Source organism: Prionailurus viverrinus, chromosome C2 (genome assembly GCF_022837055.1).
Source record: "Prionailurus viverrinus isolate Anna chromosome C2, UM_Priviv_1.0, whole genome shotgun sequence".
Classification (NCBI taxonomy): domain Eukaryota; kingdom Metazoa; phylum Chordata; class Mammalia; order Carnivora; family Felidae; genus Prionailurus; species Prionailurus viverrinus.
This window is the reverse complement of record NC_062569.1, coordinates 118794139-118815583: the sequence shown is the minus strand read 5'-3', so window position 1 is coordinate 118815583 and position 21445 is coordinate 118794139. Positions and strand designations below refer to the sequence as shown.

Here is a 21445-nt window from a genome sequence, read left to right as displayed (position 1 = left end):
TTCTCATTTATTCCTCACAGCAAATATGAAATAACCACTACTATTTTTATTTTACAGATGAGAAAACTAAGGTTTCTAGAATTTAGATAATTTATCCAAGATCATAGAGCTATAAAACAACATAGTTGGAGCTATAATTTTGATATACTTGACCTAGACTTAAAAAAATTTTATTGAAGTATAATTGACACACAATATTATATTAGTTTTAGGTGTACATCATATTTATACAACAATTCTATACATTATTCAGTCTTCACCATGGTAGGTGTAGTCACCATCTATCACCATATGTTATTACAATATTATTGACCTTATTCCCTATGTTGTACTTTTCATCTCTGTGACTTATTTATTTTATAATTGAAAGTTAGTACCTCTTAACCCCTTCACCTATTCTGCCTATTTCTCTGGCTACCTCCCCTCTGGCAACCACCAGTTTGTTCTCTGGATTTAAGTGTTTGGGTTTTGTTTTGTTTTTAGATTCCACATATCAGTGAAATCATATAGTATTTGTCTGTGACAACATGGATGGACCTAGATTATGCTAAGTGACCAAGATTTTCTTTAAACTGTCTTATCACAAATATGAAAATTATTGGAGCACCTGGGTGGCTTAGTCGGTTAAGCGTCCAGCTCTTGATTTTGGCTCAGCTCATGATCTCATGATTTGTGAGTTCAAGCCTTGTATTGTGCCATAAGCACAGGGTTTGTAAACATACTGTTTATGTTAAATGTCGGGTGTTTGGCACTACTGTGCAATATAAACATCTGGATTTTGCCTCAAATGCTTAAAATTGTTGACCTAGCAACTTTTGCTTGGGATTCTCTCTCCCTTTCTCTCTGCCCCTCCAACCGCTCATGCGCGTGAGCACACAGGTGCATGCACTCTCTCTCAAAATAAATAAACATTAAAAAAGGAAAAATATGAAAATTGTTTAACCCTGTTGCATATTTTTTTCCTGATTACAATGAGTTCTTAAAAAGTCTTTGTTATATATCTTAATACACTGAAACCTGGATTCAATCAGTAATCATATGTTATGATTAATTAATTAAAAATTGAGATGTTTTCACTGTAATTTTTTATACTATAAACAAACTTTTTTCTACCTAATTGCTTTCATAATACATCTTTCAACTTGCGTAAAACGAGAACTACATATATGTTTGCTTTTTTAAAAAATAATTCTAATATACAAATTCCAGACTCAGGTAAATCCATCCTAAGGAAGTTGTGAAAATAATATAGCGCATTATGTTTCAGATTTAATGATTTTAATGATTGTTGTCTCTTATACACATTCAATACTCTGGCAAGCTGTATAAGTTAAAAAATATTCTATTCAGTACAAGTGGGTTTGTAAACATATTGTTTATGTTAAATCTCTGGTGTTTGGCACTGCTGTTCAATATAAAATCTGGATTTTGCCTCAAATGTTTAAAATTGTTGACATAGCAATTTTTGATAGTATTATAAGTGAGGAAGCATATAAAAACAATGGGCTTGATAGGAAATAGAAGAAGGGTTTAGGAGTAGGAGTTGTGCAAATTGAGAAAAGAGGTGCATAGATGCGGGTCAGAGAGAAAAGGTCAGGAAGATGAAGAGAAAAGCCTTGGAAGGTATGTAGAGCATGACTAAAAACAGATGCTGGCAGCAGTCGAGGGAGAGGCAGAGAGGAGATCATGATTCTGAAGGTTATTTATCTTTTAAAGATAGAGAAACAGAAATCAAATGTCCTTCTATATCCAGAGAGTACCTGAAAGGATGTTTCTTATCCACCTTTGAAGAGAAAAATCATGAAGTCAAACCTAGTGTGTGTGGCCCACAGGGCCAGGCCACTGTTCTTCATAAAAAAGGAGTTACTATCAATACCTACTGAAAAGGGTTGTTATAGAGGAGTAAAAGAGTTCATGCATACAGCAAGAACTGGGGAAATGCTGTCTATTATTAATTTCACCACAATAGTTTCTATATGACTTCATTTGCCACTCTCCAGTTTTCGATGAATAGAAATATTTGGGAAGTAGAGGGATAGAAAATAGTAACAGAGTAATGGAATCATCTTGATTTATTTGTGATATCAAAGGTCTAAATAGAAATTTTCATTTTTTTGTTCATACTTTTGATGTTCTGGTTTAAAATATATATATAACAAAATTCCTTTTGTAGTATATTATAGATAATGCTTCCAAGAGACAATGTTGCAGGATAGACTCATAGGAAGAATTTTAAAATTTGTACATCTTAAAACAAGATATTAACTAAGTAAATGAACAAACCAAAAGTTGATTTATATTTGTTTATAATAAGCTTATCTGAAGAAATTCTGAACAAAGAGTAGCCCTGGAGCTCAGATGAAAATCTTTTCATCATAAAATCAAGGGCATAGAAGAATTAGATTCATCTTTTACATGGAAGCCTTTTTAAAAAATGATCTAAACTAGTGAAAATTTAGGTGAAGACATTAATAGCAGCTTATTTCAAAAGTCTTCTATGCTTATGAAAATAAGGAAAAGGTTATGCAGTGCTTATATGCAGTAAATTTCAGAAATGTCACCTGCCATCATGACAATATTTTGGTTTGTTGTCATGATGAGAAAACTAATCTCTTGAACTTGGAAAAGATTAATATTGCTAGCTTTTTGACAAATATGATATTTTAAAATATCCTATTTCATTCTTATCTTAAAATGGTTAGCAGTAGGCTATTGTCAAATACATGAACATATAGAAATGTTATGTATATGCATTAACTAGTTTAATGCATTTGGAACAAAATCTGCATTACTGAAATCTAATCATTTTAGATTCAGACAGCAAGGGGTGTTCTGTTAAGTGAAAAACACAAATCAAGCAATATGAAGGCAATGTGTAACCTACCAAATTATCCATTGGAGGCTATGTTCTTGGTTTTGTATAAGCAAAATATCTTGAATTAGACATGCAGTGTAATCAACAGGTCTCTTAATGTGTCATGGTTTTCCATAAGGTCCTTCTCTTTGTTTGCACAGCTGCTTTCTAGAGACCTGTATATCACATTTCCCTTATATTATTGTCACTGCTATTTTAAACCTAGTGACTATTTCCAAGAAGAAAGTTGCTGGTACAAATGTTTGATCTTATGAAAACTCGATCCATTGTTTCGTTATCATTGATAGTTTTAATTTTTCTGTAGTCTAGATATTTGGATTGTCCAATATACTGTTAAAGTGTGACTTCATTAAAAAAGAAGAGATGTTCATGTAAATTTAGCCCAGAGAGTATAGCATGGCATAGTCCAGCATCTAGTTCCATTCAATCATTTGTTAGAAATATTGTTACAGGGCAATTGATTTACAGATGATTTATTGGCTTTGAAGAGATATCTTAAACCTCAATCTCAAAGGCTATGTTGATTTTCAAATAAAACTGATAGGCCAATAATGTTGTGACCTTAATACCAAATTACACAACTGACTTTTAAAGTATATACACTTCTGATAAAACACGCTGACGTCAATAAACTTTGTATTAGCAGCGAGAAGCCAATTAGCAAGACCCTGTGCTACTTGGTTCCTACCTAGGGGGTCTACAGTCTGATTATTCACATTCATCTTAATGGTCTCACTTCTCTAGTTGATTGTTTCCTCTACTCAACAGTTACCTCCAGGATAAGATCTGTAGTTTTTAGGACTACATACAGAGCCCTTCTTCGTCTGCTTCCATCCTCATCTTTCCAAGATTCATCACTTGCCCTCTTCCAGTAACCTGTGTTACTGCCATAGTGAATTTCTCATTGTCCCTGAATGTTTTAGGTTCTTTCATACTTTTGTGCCTTTTCTTAAGATGCTTTTCCCCTGACTTTCAATGGTGAAATGATTATTAAAAAATCCAGTTCATTTCTCTCTCCTTCTTTGAAGCTTTACTGGACTTCTCATCTGAACAGAGAAGTTCACACATTTCATAAAACCATGACTATGAAAGTGTAAAACATTCTTGATTTGACAATACACACATCCACATACACACACACACAGGCTTTTGTTACTTGAAGGTAACATGGAAAGAACCTCAAAACTTTTAAATTGTGCCTTTATGTTGAACAGCTTGATGATTATTATAATTAATCATTTTGACATTATAAGACATCACTTTCTTTGGCATCTTGTGGATTTGTTGTACATACTAACTTGTTGGAGCTCCTGTTTATATTCTCACATATGTCATAAGTAAAGACTCCTAAAAATATAAATCTTGAATGAAATGATCATATTGGGTGGATCAGAGCCTATCTCCCAGGTATGATTAATTTTTTAAGGCAAACTATGTAAGGGAAGTATTTGCAATATTTGTGACAAAAGGTAGACATAATATATAAACAACCCTTACATTCAATAACAAACATATGAACACACTTACTGAACCATGGGTAAATAAAAGGACCAAGGACTTAACAAATAGAGAAATATAGGTAGTCAAAATTTAGCTGATATTTAAAATATGGATATTTAAATAAGTGGTCATGGGGTAGAGGCCAGCAAAGAGAAAAATGTCTGAAATATTCTAGATCCAGAATTTGCAAAGTAAGTAAATGTCACTTATCTCTTACTGATGGGAATGCATTTTTGTTTTTACTTTTTACAAATTCACTGGAGGAAAATTTATCAAAATATTTTAAAGTCTTAACATATAAAATTTTATCATTAAAAAAGTAATCTAAAAGAAGCAGAGATGTACAAAAATATTGGCTGGAATAATGATCTTCAAAGCCTTGCTTTTAAATAGTAGAAATACAATGATGCACTTTTGGACATCAGTTAAAATTATGTTTGAGAAGAATAGTTAAATATATACAAATATCTGTGGTATTTCACTAACCAAACAAAAAAGAAAATAAGTACCTTATATTTGTGTAAAAATGAAGATACATAGAAACATTGGAATGATATACACACAATAACTCTGGATGGTGGGATTATGGATGATTTTTATTTTCTTGATCATATTCTTTTCTAAGTTTTCTATAATAAATATGTATTACCTTTATCCTCAGAATATTTAAATAGTTTTCCTGAAATTGAAACCAAAAAAAATCACAAGCATAAAAATTAATGGATTTTTATAAAGCATATTATCTAAAACATATCTAGACTGGGCTGACTCAACTCTTTGCATACCAAGCCCATAATTCTTGAAGTTTTCCAGAACATGATGACAGAGAGGATAGACAATGTTGAATACAGCTGCATGGTGATGGATAGATTTCTGTAGAACTCATGGTAGAGTGGCTTAATTTCCACTCCACTAACAGATCCGTGTATTTGGGTGACAGCTTTTTAAAAAAATGTATTTATTTAAATTCAAGTCAGTTAACATACAGCGTAGTATTGGTTTCAGGAGTAGAACCCAGTGATTCATCACTTATGTATAATGCTCATCCTAAAAAGTACCTTGATTTCAGGTAAAACATGGCAGAATTTTCTCAAAGCTCTTACTCTGAATAGAGAGTTGTAGAGCTCTTTGTGGAAATGGTAGCCCAAGAATTATATTTATTTTTCTGTGCATTAGGACATAGTCTTTCAGTATTACTTCTCCTCACAGGGAATGTAAATAGTATAGACCCTACAAGATTGTCTAGCATGAAAGTAGCTCAAGTTTCTTTTCTAAGAATCATTGAAACAGTCGTATTTTTAGTTTTTATGAAACTTCTCTTGGGGGAGAGACTTGTTTACAATCAGGAATATGTCTAGATGACTGTGCATGTATATGCAGGTATAACAGAGTTCAGAGAACATAGCCCTGGAGTATGAATCTGAGAGATTTTTGTGGGTTTATATTTGGAAAAAGATGAGAACAGAATGTCTGAGCTCAAAGTAGAAATGTCAGGTACTAATGTCAAATACACATGTCAGGCTAGAGATAAGCCTTGGATTACAGAGATTTCTTCTGAAGTCTTCTGTATACCTGAACCAGTGCATCTTATGCAGTGGGCTCCCAAAAGAGGATTATCCTCTCTGAGCGATCAATCTTTGACTCTAGTGCTGAAGACTTGACTTCCAAGAAATTCTCTAAATTCAAATCTTTTGAGTTATAAAAATGATATAGGCCTAAGGGTATTTTAGATGTTGAGAGTTTTGCAGACAGGAGACACCAAACAATTAAACAGATGAAAACAAATAATGCTAGGTTAAAACAATTATTGCATGCTTTATTAACTCAATTTGAAATTGCTGGAATATTAATCTATATGTACACCAAGAATACTATTTATAAATGCCAAACCAATCTTTACCAATTTTTAAGGCATCTATGCATTTATATTTTTATTGTATGGGTTTTCTGGAGGCCTTTTTGATTTTTTTTTAAACTTGGAGCATACACATATTTCTATTTTGATGGTTTATTGAGAACACAAAGCATTTGCCTCATTGAATTGTCTTTGTTCAGAGGTCTTACATTTGAGATATTAAATGAGGTTGGTTTGTCATACTCTTTTTGTTTCATATACTTTTTTTTGCCTATCAATTTGCAATAATTTTGCTCCTAAATTCTCAGCTGAAGATGGGATTCCTGAGATTAGAAGTAGTGGTATTCCATTATATGAGGCTACTGTAAATTGTTGATTAATTCACCTGCTGAAGGACATTGGATAATTTTCAGTTTTGGACTTTTAAACTAAAGCTCAGTGAACATATTTCTACAGGTCTTTTTATGGATGTGTACTTTCTTTTCTCTTGGATAAATACTAGGAGTGGAATGGCTGGATGGTATGATACATGTAATACTTAGCTTTCTAAGAAATGGTTAAACTATTTTCTAAACTTCTTGGGCTGTTTTATGTATATATGTATGTATGTGTGTATGTATGTATTTATTTATTTATTTAATGTTTATTTATTTTTGAGAGAGTGGACACAAGCTGGAGAGGGGCAGAGAGAGGGGGAGACAGAGAATCTAGGATGTCAGCACAGAGCCTGATGCAGAGCTCGAACCCATGAATGGTGAGATCATGACCTGAGCTGAAGTCAAACACTTAACCGACTGAGCCACCCAGGTACCTCTTGGGCTATTTTAAATTCCCACCAGCAGTGTATCAGAGTTCCATTTCTTCCATATTCTTGTCAACACTTAGTAGGTGAACTTAAAAAAAATTAGCAGCTCTAATAGATATTTAGTTGTATCTCATGTGGTTTAAATTTGCATTTCCTAATGACTAATGATGTTGAGTATCTTTTCATGTGTTTGTTTCCCATTCACATATCATCTTTGGAGAGCTGTCCAAATATCTTGCCCATTTTTTTTTTTTTTTATTGGATCACTTGCTTTCTTTTTGTGTTTTGAGATTTCTCTGTATACTCTTGATAACATGTGCTTTGTCAGATATTTTTGCACATGTTTCCCTGCATTTTTAGCTTACCTGTTCATTTTCCCAAAGGGGCCTTATGAAGAGCAGAAGTTTTTAATTTTTGGTGGAGTTCAATTTATTCATTTGTTCTTTTATTCATTGTTTTTGGTGTCACATCTAAAAATCTGTCCCCAATTCAAAGTCACAAAGGTTTTCTCCTATCTTTTCTTCTAGAATGTTTGTAAATTGAGGTTTTATGTTAGATCTGTAATCCCATTATGAATTGATTTTCATGTATAATTTGAGGTATGGGTCGAATTTCATATATATATATATATATATATATGTGTGTGTGTGTGTGTGTGTGTGTATGTGTGTGTGTGTGTATATATATATATATACATACACACATTTTGCAGATATAAATCCAATGATTACAGCATCATTTGGAAGGATACTTTTCCATTGAATTGCTTTTACACCTTCTAAAAAAATCAGCTATCCATATATATGTGGGTGTATTTCTGAACTTCCTATTCATGTTCCATTGATCTGGTCTACCTTTATGCCCATAGAGACCATTTTGACTGTTGTTGCTTTTTTAAAAAAATTTTTAAATTTATTTTTGAGGAAGAGGGAGAGAGAGCGAGAGAAACAGAGTGTGAGTGGGGGAGGGACAGACAGTAAAGGGGACACAGAATCCGAAGCAGGCTCCAGGCTCCGAGCTGTCAGCACAGAGCCCGATGTGGGGCTCAAACCCACAAACCGTGAGATCATGACCTGAGTGGAAGCCAGATACCCCACTGACTGAGCCACCCAGGCGCCCCAACTGTTGTTGCTTTTGAATAAGTTTTGAAGTCAGGTAATGTTGGCCTTCCAATTTTCTTCTTTTTCAAAGCTGTTTTGTCTATTCTAGCTGTTTTGCATTCTAACTCTTCACTCAGATTTTCCTAATGTTAACATCTTACATTACCATTGCACATTTATCAAAACAAAGACATTAACATTTGTACAATATTATTAATTGAACTATAGATTTTAATAGAATTTCACCATTTTTTCCATTAATGTCTTTTTGCTGATCCAGGATCCAATCCAGATACTACATTGCATTTAGTTATTATGTTTAGATTTTTTTCTAGTATGTAATAATTTCTCTATCTTACCCCCCTTTTTTTCATGACTTTGACAGTTTTAAGGAGTATTGGTGAAATATCTTATAGAATTTTTCTTAATTTGGGCTTGTTTGATGTTTTCTTGTGATAAGATTGGGACCGTGGATTTGGGGAACGTGGATTATCTTTTTTATTTTTTTTTTTTAATTTTTTTTTTCAACGTTTATTTATTTTTGGGACAGAGAGAGACAGAGCATGAACGGGGAAGGGGCAGAGAGAGAGGGAGACACAGAATCGGAAACAGGCTCCAGGCTCTGAGCCATCAGCCCAGAGCCTGACGCGGGGCTTGAACTCACGGACCGCGAGATCGTGACCTGGCTGAAGTCGGACGCTTAACCGACTGCGCCACCCAGGCGCCCCGGATTATCTTTTTTATGTTGTTGGATTTGACTTGGTAAAAGTTTGGGATTTATGCATTTATCTCAATAACATCCGTATACAGTGTTTTTTTGTTTTTGTTTTTGTTTTTTTTTTGTCTAGTAATGTTTTTGTTTGGTTTTGGTGTCAGGGTAGTACTTGATTCATAGGATGAGTTATGAAGAAAATTTTCCATTTTAATTTTCTAGAAGAGTATGTACAGAATTGGAATTATTTCTTCCTTAAATGTTTGTTACAGTGCACCAATGAAGCCATCAGAGTCTGAAGTTTTCTTTGTGGGAAGGTTTTAAACTGAAATTCAATGTCTTTAATAAATATAGGGATCCTTAGTTTTAGAATTTATTTTTGAGTGAGTGTTGGCAGTTTGTGTCTTTCAAGAGTATGTTTCTTTCATCCGACTTGTCTAATATATTGGCATAATATTCATAGTATTACATTATTATTCTTTTCAATATTGTACAGTTGGTAGTAATATCACCTCATTCCTGGTATTTGTAACTTATTTCTCTCTCCTTTTTTCTTCCTGACATGTCTGACTAAATGTTTTCAGTTTTATTGAAATCAACCAGCTTTTGGTATCCTTGATTTTCTGGTTTCTATATTATTAATTTCTCTTCTAATATTTTTTTCTACTTAATTTTGGCTTAATATTCTTTTTTTCTCTTTGCTTAACAAGCAAGCTAATGTCCTTGGTTTGAAAACTTTCTTCTTTTCTAATATGGTTATTTAATGCTACAGATATATCCCCCTCATAAGTTCTGCTTTAGCAGCATCCTACACATTTTTATATAGCCTATATTTATTTTAATTTATTGCAAAATAATTCTTAACTTCCTTTTTGAATTCTTTATCCCATGGGTTATTTAGAAATATATTCTTTTATACTAAATGTCTGGTTATTTTTTCATATATTTTTTGTTATTGATTATAATTACTTTCATTGCCAAATTCAAGAACATATTATGTATGATTAAACCCATTTGAATTTATTGAAATTTGTTGTATGGTCCACAAAGTTTTGGTGCATATTCCATGTGCACTTGAGAAAAATGTTTTGGAGTGAAATGTTCTATGAATATCAGTTAGGTCTAGTTAATTGATAGTGTCTTTTCAAATCTTGAAATACAAAATCTTACTGATTTTCTGCTTGTTTCTATCCATTAATGAAAAGGTTACTGAAATTTCCAATGGTAATTTTTCTATTTATTCGAAACATGTTTTGAAAAAGGAAGTAGAATGAAGGAGCATGGAGCATCTGTGCGTTGGAAAAAGAATTGAAAGATACAAGAGAAGCAGATGCAGTAAACTGTTGGCTTTCTTTGATTACTAGGCATTTGTATTTCTTCTCTATAAAATTTTCAAGTAATTGCTCATTTTTGCAATAGGATATTTGTATTTTTATTGAATTATTAGAACAAATTATATATAAAGTGTCTATGGTCATCATATATCCTGTTAAGTGTTGACATTTAGAAAAATTCTTGATTCATATGTACAGATTTAGTAAACTGATTTCATTGAACTTTCTGAATTTTAATATATTCTCGATTCAGTCAGGTTTTCTTTATTCTAAATAGAATTTTTAATCATATAATATACATAGATAATATAATTTTCACCTTTTCAATAGATTTTTTCCTATTTTTTTTTCTTTATTACATTGGCTAGATCTTCCCAAATAATGTAAAAGTGTAATAGTGACTTCATGATTAATATGCTTGTCTATTATCAGCCTATAGTGGGACTAGCTCATAGTTCAATATCAACTGAATGATTTAAGTGTGCTTTCAGATTGAAGTTTGTTTTCATTAAATAACTAGTTTTTTCTTAATAGCTTTACTGGGTTTAATGAGGAGGGGAGGTTGGATTTTATAAAGTGACTTTTTGAGCATCTATTAGTATTTATTTTGAATTATGAACATGATGAATTATAATGTTTACTAATAAATCATTACATTGTATGAATAAGATCCAGTTGGTGATAGTTTATTGTTACTTTATTGTAATGTTAAATTAAATTTTTTATTCTATTTAGGAATTTTGCATATGAAATAAGTGACATTTTATTTTTCTCTTTGAAATTTTTTGTCACAGTTTAATATTAGAATTATGTACAGCAGTTTCACAGAACAAACTTAGACTATTTCAGTATTTATTATATTCTGGAAAGGGTTATATAACACTATGTGAATCATTTCACTGAAAGTTTGAAAGAACCCAACTGTAAAGAGAATTTGGGCACAAAGACTATTTGTGGGTTAATTTTTTCTTAAGTGGTATTCATTTTCTTCCATAGTTACAGAAAAACACATTCTTTAAAATGAGAGTGCCATTTGCTGTGTTAGTGCTGTGAAGTGAAAAACATTCAGAAATGCTATTTTTCTCTGGTTTTTGTCTTAAATAGATTTTTGTTAGTTCCATTTGTTTTGAATTTCTTTATTCCTCTACATATGATAGCAGGATTTCCACATCACATTCTTCTACTTCTTTTTTTTCTCAAGTTCTCATTACATCTGGGTGCCAGATCTTGGTTCATCCTTTAATGTTTCACCTTTCAGTGCAATTTTGTTTCAGATGTGTCTTTTCAAATTAGCATCAACTTATGCATTTTTTAACTTTTTATTGAAGTTAAGAAACATACAAAAATACACATAGTGTAAGTGTTAGAGCTCAATTATCACAGAATGAGTTCACCCATACAACCATCATCCAGGTCAAGAAACAGAATATTACCACCACCCTAGAAGTTTTGTTCTCTCCTAATCTGTACCTTCCCAAATGTATTAGCTTGGCTTTTAAGATCATAGTTAGTATGACCTTATCTTTTACTTTCATATGTAAAATTTTAAGGTATTTTTTGTGCATATTATTCTTTTCATTCAACATTTTGTAAGTGAAATTCATCCATGTAGTTGCATGGTGCTAGACTTTCTGCTAATTTTCATTGTTGTTTGGTATTTCATTGAATGAATATATCATATCTTATTTATATATTATGCTACTGATTGACAGTAAATTCTAGTTTTGAGCTACTATGAATAATGTTCACTGAACATCCTATGGCATGTATTTTGGTGCAAATATTCACTCATTATATGCCTATTGGATTATACCTAGGTATGAAATATAATTGTGTGTGTGTGTGTGTGTTGTGTGTGTGCGTGTATAAATACTAATTAATCTACATAGTTACAAATTCTTGACTTTGTCTGTTTTTATTTCATTTTATTTTACTTTAGTCATAGTCTGATAATGTGTTGTAGTACCTCTCTGTGTTTTAAGTATGCACTTCACTGGTTTCCAATGAGGCTGAGCTTTAGCACTAGCATCTGGATATCCTCATTTGTGAAGTGGTTGGCCATGTTTTTGACATGATTCAGACTGTATTTTTTTCTTAGCAACATGCAGAGGTTATCGTGTATGTAATATTCTATGATAATATCCATATCCTTATTTTTCAGATATTATGTATCGTAAATATTTTTCACATTCTTTGATTTGCGTTTACTCTTTCTAAATATGGTGTATTTTGATAATTGGGAGCTCTTAGTTTTAATTTATCAATTTTTAATAGTTATTGCTTTTTGTGTTCTGTTTAAGAAATCTTTGCATACCTCAAGGTCATGAAGTTATTCTGTATTAACAATTAGAAGCATGTTAGGGTGCCAAACAGCACACAGTGGAATGTACCATTTTCGCTGTCTTTAAAAAACTGGGTGTCAAATCACACCACACAAAATCCAGCAACCACAAATAACTTCAATTCAATGCTTATTACTCCTACAGATATAAGCAAAGTGAAGGAAATCCTCAGGTGAGCAAGAGCTGTATTTCAGTAGCAAAAACTTCCTCTTGAGTGTCCGGAAGAAGAGATGGAAGAGAGTGAGTGAGGTCATGGAGGAAAGATATATAGAAGTTAATTTAGTAATAAATTTGTCTACACAAGATATGCCTATTGTATAAACTGAAATAGTAGCTTTGGATAGGAAAAGGTAAATTAAGATGTGGAAGAGGTAAGATCAGCCAATATTAGTATGTAAATTGTTCTGGAGTGTGAAGCTGTCCAGGATAATTTCAAGGATTCTGAATTAGAAAACTAGTCTTTAGACACTGAGATAGAAGACATAGAAAAAGATTTCTCCAGAAGAAGAAGTAACTTTATTGAGTTTTATGTGTTTTGTGTTTGAACTGTCTTTGGGAATTTGGGGTAGAGAAGTCTGATTATTAGTTGAAAATATAGTTTTGAAGCTAAAGAGGAAACCAGCACTAGAGACAAAAGATTAGGAAGTCAATGGCATGTAAATAACATTGTTGGTACTTGGAGAATTCCACAAGGAATGACTCATGACTTGAAAACAAGTGAATTATGATATCAACAAGACATATTTTAAAATAGATGTACATAAGATTAGAGTACATAAGGTAAGAGTATATTAAAATAGGTGTACATAAAATTAAGTGAAAAGACACCTTGATGTAGGGGAAAACCTTCTAGCAGTAATAGAATTGATAGTTAATTAATTGGATAAGGTGGCATATATGAAGAATAAATTTGTCCATCAGAAATTGGGTTGGTAAGTCATGGAAGCATAAGAAAGGATCATGAAACCAAAGTTGAACAGTTCCCATCTTCAAGGGCCTTAGGGCTAATGACTTTATTGGATGATCCTAAGGTCTGTTGCAATCACTGTCAGTTTTTTGTCATATCATGTGTCTTAGCCTTAAAACCTGAAGAACAAACCCTTGGCCATGAAAATGCACTAAAATAGTGTCATGTTCTATTATGTGTCATCTTTTAAAAAGCAACACATCTATCTTTTCTGAGCTTGCATCACTTTCGGCTAGCTATATATTTCTGTTTTTTTGTGAAGTTTCTATAGTTCATTTTTAAATAAAAAACAACTAGTGTGATTGCATAGGAATAAAACAAAAAGGGAAGAGACCTGGTGATGAAACACTGAGCACTATATTGAGGTGAGAGGAAAAGAAAATAATTTAGTGAAGGCCTGGAGAGAAATGAGAGAATGAATGGAGATCACCAGAGTAAAAAAAGTAATAAACATGAACAAAGACATTCGTTTTAAAAGGTAGTAGGCAATGGTTTCAAAAGATACATTGGTGAAAAATAAGAACAGTATGAAAGGTATGCAGTAAACCTTCAACTAGAATTATGGACTTTTGGAAATAAGCTAAAAGGTGATAACAACAGGTAATTGAATCTAAATTGAAAACCAACATTTCAGCACTTCCATTTCACTTTTCTCTAAGATTTTCTTATTTCATGCAACAAATTTATCATAGATTTTTTTTTTACTTAAGCCATCAATAAAAGAGTACCAGAAATGGCTATTACCTTTTATTTGAGCATCTATTATATCCTGGACAATGCTATTCATTTTGTATCTTATTTAGTCTTTAGCTCAGTAAATTAAATATCGCATTTATTTTATGGATATGCAAATGGGGTTTAGAAAGTTTAATTCAAAAGTTACACATAGAGTAGCTGACTTGGATTTAACATAAAGCCCATGCTCTAGTCACTACAACAAATTGTTTGAGAAAACTAATATCCCTATCAGGATCTCTTCTTAACTCTCTTCACTATTTTATTAACAGGTATTATTTCCTCAAAAGAGAGAGAGAGAGAGAGAGAGAGAGAAAGCTCTAGGGAATGAAAGAGAAGATAGAGGAGAATCTCAAATGGTGATAATTTTTTCAACCTCATCTATACCTCAATATTGAGACACTCTGTAATATTTGAGAATTAACAGAGAGGAAACAAGATAGAAGTAGGAAACTACCAAAGACTATTTATTTAAAAATATTCTTTGCCCATGGAATCCAGCTAAAAGACTCAGTTACTAAAATATCCCACAAGCCAGCTGCTTTCAAAAAGACCTCTACCACTAGCACAAGATGGAGCCATTGGCATATTATGATCAACAATTTGTGCCATTAGAACACTCTTACCAACTGGCCACAACCAATTCATTGACACATCAATACACAGGTGAAAAACTAAATCAACCCAATAAGCTGCCTGTGGTCAGAGTGCAATCCCATAGTAATCACCTTGCAGCACCTCCAGTTAACTCTAAGAAGTTGGTGCAGAGCTGCTCAGTATTGCCCTCTGCCAAGTCTCAGGACACAATTTCACAGGGTTTCTATAACAAGGCTCCAAAAGCACCATTATCCCAATCCAAACGTCAGGACACACCTGCACTAGACCCCCACCAGAGAACTTCACTGCGGCCTAATCAGAGAGCCTTGAGCTCACCTTTGATCCACCGTAAATTCCAGGCAACACCTTCACTTGATCTTAATAAGACATCTTCATCACTGGAGTCCAGTCAAACAAACTTGAGCTCACGATTACCCCTCCCCAAACCTCAGACTACATCTTCCCGAGACTTTTGCTGGACATCAACTTCACAGAAGTCTAATCAAAGAGTCTCAAGTTCATCATTATTTCCCCCCAAACATCAAGAAACACCTTCCCTAGATGTCCTCTGGAAATCATCTTCTTTGGGACTTAATCAAAGAGTGCTTGGCGCAGCATTACCACAGTCCAAGCCTCAGAAAACATCTTCATTGGATGGCCTTTGGACATCTTTATTAGAGCGCAATCAAAGATCTTTGAGCTCACCATCACTCAACTCTACATCTCAAATACATGACTTGCTTCAGTCATCATGTTCATTGGAATCCAATCAAATGGCTCTGAGCTCACCATTATCTGACTCCAAACCTCAGACAACAGCTGCATTGAGCTCTAATTCCATTGTTCTGAGCTTACCATTGTCCCATTCAAAACCAAGGAAATCACCTTTAGCACATTCTGTCCACCAGACTAAGAGTTTGCCATTGTTCCCACCTAAATCTCAGACAGTGCTTACACTTAATCGGGACTTCAGGACCCTCAGCTCACCAGTTTGTCACTCCAAGTTTCAGAATACCTCTTCACCAAATGACAAATACAGGGCCACAGATTTATCTTCACCCCAGTATAAACCAAATGTCTCAGGTCAATCATTATCAAGCTCTAAACACTTTATCAGGAGCATAGCTGCTTCAACATTGGGCTCCAGATTCCAGAATAAAGGCAGCTTTGATCTTTGTGCAAAGACAGCATCAAATAAAGAAATATCATGGAATTTAGATTATATTCATCCCTGCATTGTTAAAGGTGGAAGTGTCCCTGATGATGTTGTAAATAAAATTGTCAATTCCCTCTCCAAGACCAGAATCCAGAGGGATCTCTGTAGGCAGATTCTCTTTCGAAGAATGAGGGGAAGGCCAAATCCTCATCCTGGTCCCCGACTTTCATCAAATTATATAGTATGTTTAGCTTGTGCTTCCTGCATAAAATCTCAATGTAACCATCTTACGGGAAGGAAAGATCCTCATGGCGCAACGCTATTTGTCATCCCAACACCTGAGCTCAGTTCTGAGAGGGGAATAGAAGTGAAATTAGTTTTTCTCCTCTCCATACCAAAGATTTCTCCCTCATCTGGTCTTCCATCCTCGGTGAAAGAAAATCAGCCTGATGAAATCCCTGAAGACAACTTTGAAGGAATGGAAAAGATACAAATTCTCTCTACATCTGAACCTGATATCACCCAGGAGCTAAATAGGAAGAACAATGGGCTGACAGCAGCCTCTGAAGACAGAGTTGTAAGCCAACAACCCCAGGCTATTGACTGGCTACTTTATGTGAAGAAAAGTAATAATTTTGAGCCGCAGTCCCTGCCTACATCCTCTTCATCCTCTACATCCTCCTCCTCCTCTTCATCATCTTTCTCCTCCTCTTCTTCTCCAACTGTGCCCTCTTTACCCCCTCCTTCCAAAGAGTCTACCACATCTACTGTCTCAGGTTGTGTGTTCACTAAGGTGCTTAGTTACCACCGATTGCCTCCAGGGGTCTCCTGGCTTGAGTTTGTATGTAGTAAAAATCATCAGCCACTTACTGGGAAACCACAGCAAAACCAACCACCATCTCCCAGAACAAGGCCTATGAGGAATAGCACCACAGTAAAAGGGCCAAAGGGACCAAAGATGCTGTTCAAATTTTTTCAGACAAAGTTTCAAAATGAGAGAAATATTGATTAAATTAACTTTTGTTTCTTTGAAAGCAATTGACCTCTTAGTTCTTTGAAACTAGAGATTGATTTCTTATCATGCTTATTAAAATTCTTAGTAATAATTAAGTGTGATTGTATATTTTAGCTGACGAAGCACCTAGTTAAGGGGAACTAATACTCTTAAGTCTATTTTCTAGTTAAATAATAGACTGTGATCTCCTAGGAGACAAAACTGAATCCCAGGTTTTTAACCAAATGCCCGGCTTATAGTAGCCACTGTATAATCATTGTTACACGAATTAATCATAATTGGCCATAAACCAGAAAGACCTCATTTGTCTTGCCCTGAACAGTATCTAGCTCATTGTTATTCTCTTTCCTCATAGAATATGCTAATGACAGTATCCGTGAGCCAATTCATGCTAATCTGTTTCCCTATCTCTAAAGAAAATTCAGATCATGTTCAATAGATAAGAATGTATATGGAGAGGAATGTTTTCTCTAGTTATGATAATCTCTTTCTAGTTATGTGTTCCTAGGGAAAATTCTTCTATGCTAAGATCCTACACTCTGAAATCCAGCGATCTGTTCAACCTTAGTTAACAAATCTCAGGAGAGAATAACTAACTGGTACAAACAACTTTACCTATGGTCTGGGCCAATATTTAAATTATAGGTTCTAAAGCCTGTTCATCACTTCTGTCTATACATCCAAAATGGGTTAATAAAAATGTTTTAAAAATGGTTTTGTGCCACTGGGTCTACTGGTAGTGGGAAGAAAAGGGAGGTGTCTTAACCTACTCACCTTAAGTGATCATCTCAATCCCCAGGGTCTAAATTTAGTATCATTTGCATGCACTAATGACTCACAATGCTGCTCCACAAACATCTTTCTGACTGTATACTGGAAATTTCCAATTGGAACTTGGCACAGGCATCCCAAACTCAGCATGACCCACCAGAATTTATTATCTTTACATTTACAGTTCGGGTCATTACATTTATAATCCTTTGCCCCCAATGTTCCTATTTCAATGGGATGAACCACCATTCATCGCAGAGTTATGTTTAACTCTTTTTCTCATTGCCTGCTCCTCTCTACGTCTATGAGTTCTATGGCCTTATTATTCCTACATTCCAGCATTGCCACTATCCTAGTGGTGGTCACAACCATTTGTCACCAGGATTACTGCAATAACTCCTAAACATGCACTTCTAGCTTTTGAACACAGTTGTAAGACACAGATGTGATAATGCCACTCCACTGCTTAGGGTCCTTTCATCATTGGCCAGTATTTTCTGGGGAAAGTCTAAATTTCTTTTATGATTGAACTAGTATGATTCAGCCATACTAATTGCTTTAAAATGCACAGAATGTACCAAGGCCTCTGTTTTTAAACTGATTTTTTAAAATCATTTAATTTATTTTTCATTATGTTAAGTTCTTCACCCCCTATTTCCTTCATTGCCCCACTCCCCTCCCCTCTGGTAACCATCAGTTTGTTCTCTATATTTAAGAGTCTTTTTCTTGGTTTGTCTCTGTCTCTTTTTTTTTCCTCTGTTCTTTTTTTTTTGTCTCTTAAATTCCACATATGAGTGAGATCATATGATATTTGACTTTCTCTGACTTATTTTGCTTAGCATTATACTGTCTAGCTCCATACATGTAGTTGCAAATGGCAAGATTTCAATCTTTCTTTTCATAGCTGAATAATATTTAATTATATATATCAACTCTTCTTTATTCATTCATCCATTGATGGACACCTTGGCTGCTTCCATAATTTTGCTACTGCAAGTAATGCTCTAATAAACATAGATGTGCATATATTCCTTTGAATCAGTGTTTTTGTATTTTTTCGGTAAATACCCAGTAGTGAGATTACTAGATCACAGGGTAGTTCTATTTTTATTTTTTTGAGAAATGTACCTACTGTTTTCTACAATGGTTGTGCCAGTTTATATTCCTACCAACAGTGCAGGAGGATTCCTTTTTCTCCACATCCTTGACAACAATTGTTGTTTCTTGTGTTTTCTATTTTAGTCATTCTGACAGATAAGGTGATATCTCATTGTAGTTTTGATTTGAAATTCTCTGCTGATGAGTAACATTTTCATGTGTCTGTTGGCCATTTACATGCCTTCTGTGGAGAAATGTCTATTCGTGTTTTCTGCTGAGTTTTCAATTGAATTATTTGCTTTTTGGGTTTTGAGTTGTATCAGTTCTTTATGTATTGTGGATATCAACCCTTTATCAGAAATGTCATTTGCAAATATCTTTTCCCATCCAGTAGGTTGCCTTTTAGTTTTGTTGATTGTTTTTTTGCTGTGCATAAACTTTTTAGTTTGATATATTCCCAACAGTTTATTTTGCTTTTATTTCCCTGGCCTCACATCCTACACTCTTAAAGAGAAAATTCTGCTGTTCAGAAAGATCTTCCCATACATGCAGTTTTATCCTACAGGGCTCTGTTTTGTCTTGACATCTTCTGGAAAGCCTTTTCCTGATGCACTTACATAAGGGTTAGTTGGCTTCCCTATTATCATAAAACTGTGTTAGTTCTTTGTACTGCTCTTAACCACATCGTAAAGTAATTGTTTCTTATCTGTTTTCACTTACTATACTGAAAACTTCTTGTGCTATTATTTTTTTCACCTAGTCCTTGGCATAGAGTGCATGCCCTAAAATAGTGTTGATATTGAATTAATGCTTTTGAAAGTCTTCATCCTCTTTTAGTTCTTTGAAATAAGTAACATTTCATCAGTTTGCTTCTTTCCCATAAGTTTGAATTGTTCTTTGTACCTTTTATCTTGGTGAGAACATGTATAAAACTGTTATTGATGATAGCAGTCATCCTTGTCTTATTTCTTATGTTAACAGTGCTTCTTTCTAGTATTTCAGTATGAAATGTAATGCTGGCTGATGTATAGCTTATCAGTGATGATGAAGAAAAAGTTAATGTATGTGATAATGTGTTCATGGCCTTCACCATGATAGTACTTTAGAAAACACTTGACAAGTGTTTTATTCATCCTGAACTTCTCTTTTGATGACACACATCACTTTTGTCATTTCTTGTTTAATACTCTCTCCAGTATACTAAACTTCAGGAGTAGAGGTCCTGCGTTAATCTTGTTTACCACTAACTCTTCAGGGCTTAGTGGTACCTGGCACGTATTAAATATTCAATAAATATTTATGGAATTAAGTCAAACTGAAGAGCTCAACTGATTTTTATTTATTGATAGAATTTACATGCTTAATTTTCTGTCTCTTAGCTTGTTTTCTAAACTTTATACCTCATTGTAGTTTCTTTTCACTCTTTCCTTTTTTTTTTTTTTTGGACTATGATTTAGTTGTTCTTAACTTTTCAGTGTATTGGCAGTTATTTATATTTTCTTAATTATGACAGTGCCTACTTTCAAAATTTTTTTCAAAAGAAGTCTTTAGCCAGTGTTTTGTACTTTGAAAATAAAATTGCATCAAACTTATGGGGCAAATGCATAAGCAATGGTTATCCAACCGTATCTCTCTCCCAGATTGTATTGAGATACCAATAGAATTTTAAAATGAGGAAAAACATGTCATTCCAGAAGGGCCAAAAAATATTTGCCAAATATTATATAGATCAGACTAGATTTTCAAAAGGCAGAAGGACTCAAAAATCACTACATTAAAAAAAAAAGATCATCTGAAAAGTATTAGAAAAAGTTTGCTCTCATTAATGCTTTTCTCCTTAAATTGAGAGGGATAGACATGAGAACACATCTTTTTTTTTTTTTTTAAGTTTATTTATTTAATTTGAGAGAGAGTGGGGGAGGGCAAAAAGAGCGAGAGAGAGAATCCTAGGCAGGCTCTGCACTGTCAGATGTGGGGCTCGAACTCACAAACTGTGAGATTATGACCTGAGCCGAAGTTGGATGCTTGATTGATGATGCCACCCAGGCGCCCCTTTGTAGCAATTCTGTATATGTGTATTCCACACATATGCTCTTTGGTTTAGCTTGATACTAAATGACCCTTGCGCTATCAATAAATGCTACTTGGTCATCATATGTTGTGATTATACCCTACCACATTCAGTTTTCTAAAACTGACTATCATTATACATCTATATTCAAAAGTAGAAATAAATGAGGACCAACCAAATGAGAACAAGTAAAGGCTATTTATTCAAAGCTTGTTATAGCAAGGGAGTCAGCCACCATTACTTGTATTTGGCAGAAATTTAAAAGCAGAAGGGATAATAGGAAAGTTTTATAGGAGAAAACAAGAGGATTCAGGTATGCCCTAAATGGAAACAGTTGGCATAGCAAAGCTGTGGGCAAACTTACTAGAAGAGGGTCATCCTACTTGGTTGGTATAGTGCACATTTGGCTTTCTCTGAGAGGTTCTAAGTTGAAAGTGGAAGCAGGGACAAAATTTAGTGAAGCTGTTACTTATTTCATCATGTCCTGGCCATTTGGGTGAATGGTTTCAGGT

At 33.9% G+C, this 21445-nt stretch overlaps 1 protein-coding gene across 1 annotated transcript in view; it reads left to right on the top strand.

Annotated features, from left to right (window-relative positions):
- CSNKA2IP (casein kinase 2 subunit alpha' interacting protein) overlaps window positions 1–17706 on the top strand; it is a 78566-nt gene extending 60860 nt beyond the window's left edge. Inside the window, exon 2 of the mRNA XM_047874047.1 lies at window positions 14498–17706. Coding sequence (XP_047730003.1) covers window positions 14798–16990 — 2193 coding nt within the window. The 5' untranslated portion in view covers window positions 14498–14797 and the 3' untranslated portion in view covers window positions 16991–17706. The remainder of the gene's footprint in view (window positions 1–14497) is intronic.
- The last annotated feature ends 3739 nt before the right edge of the window (window positions 17707–21445 follow it).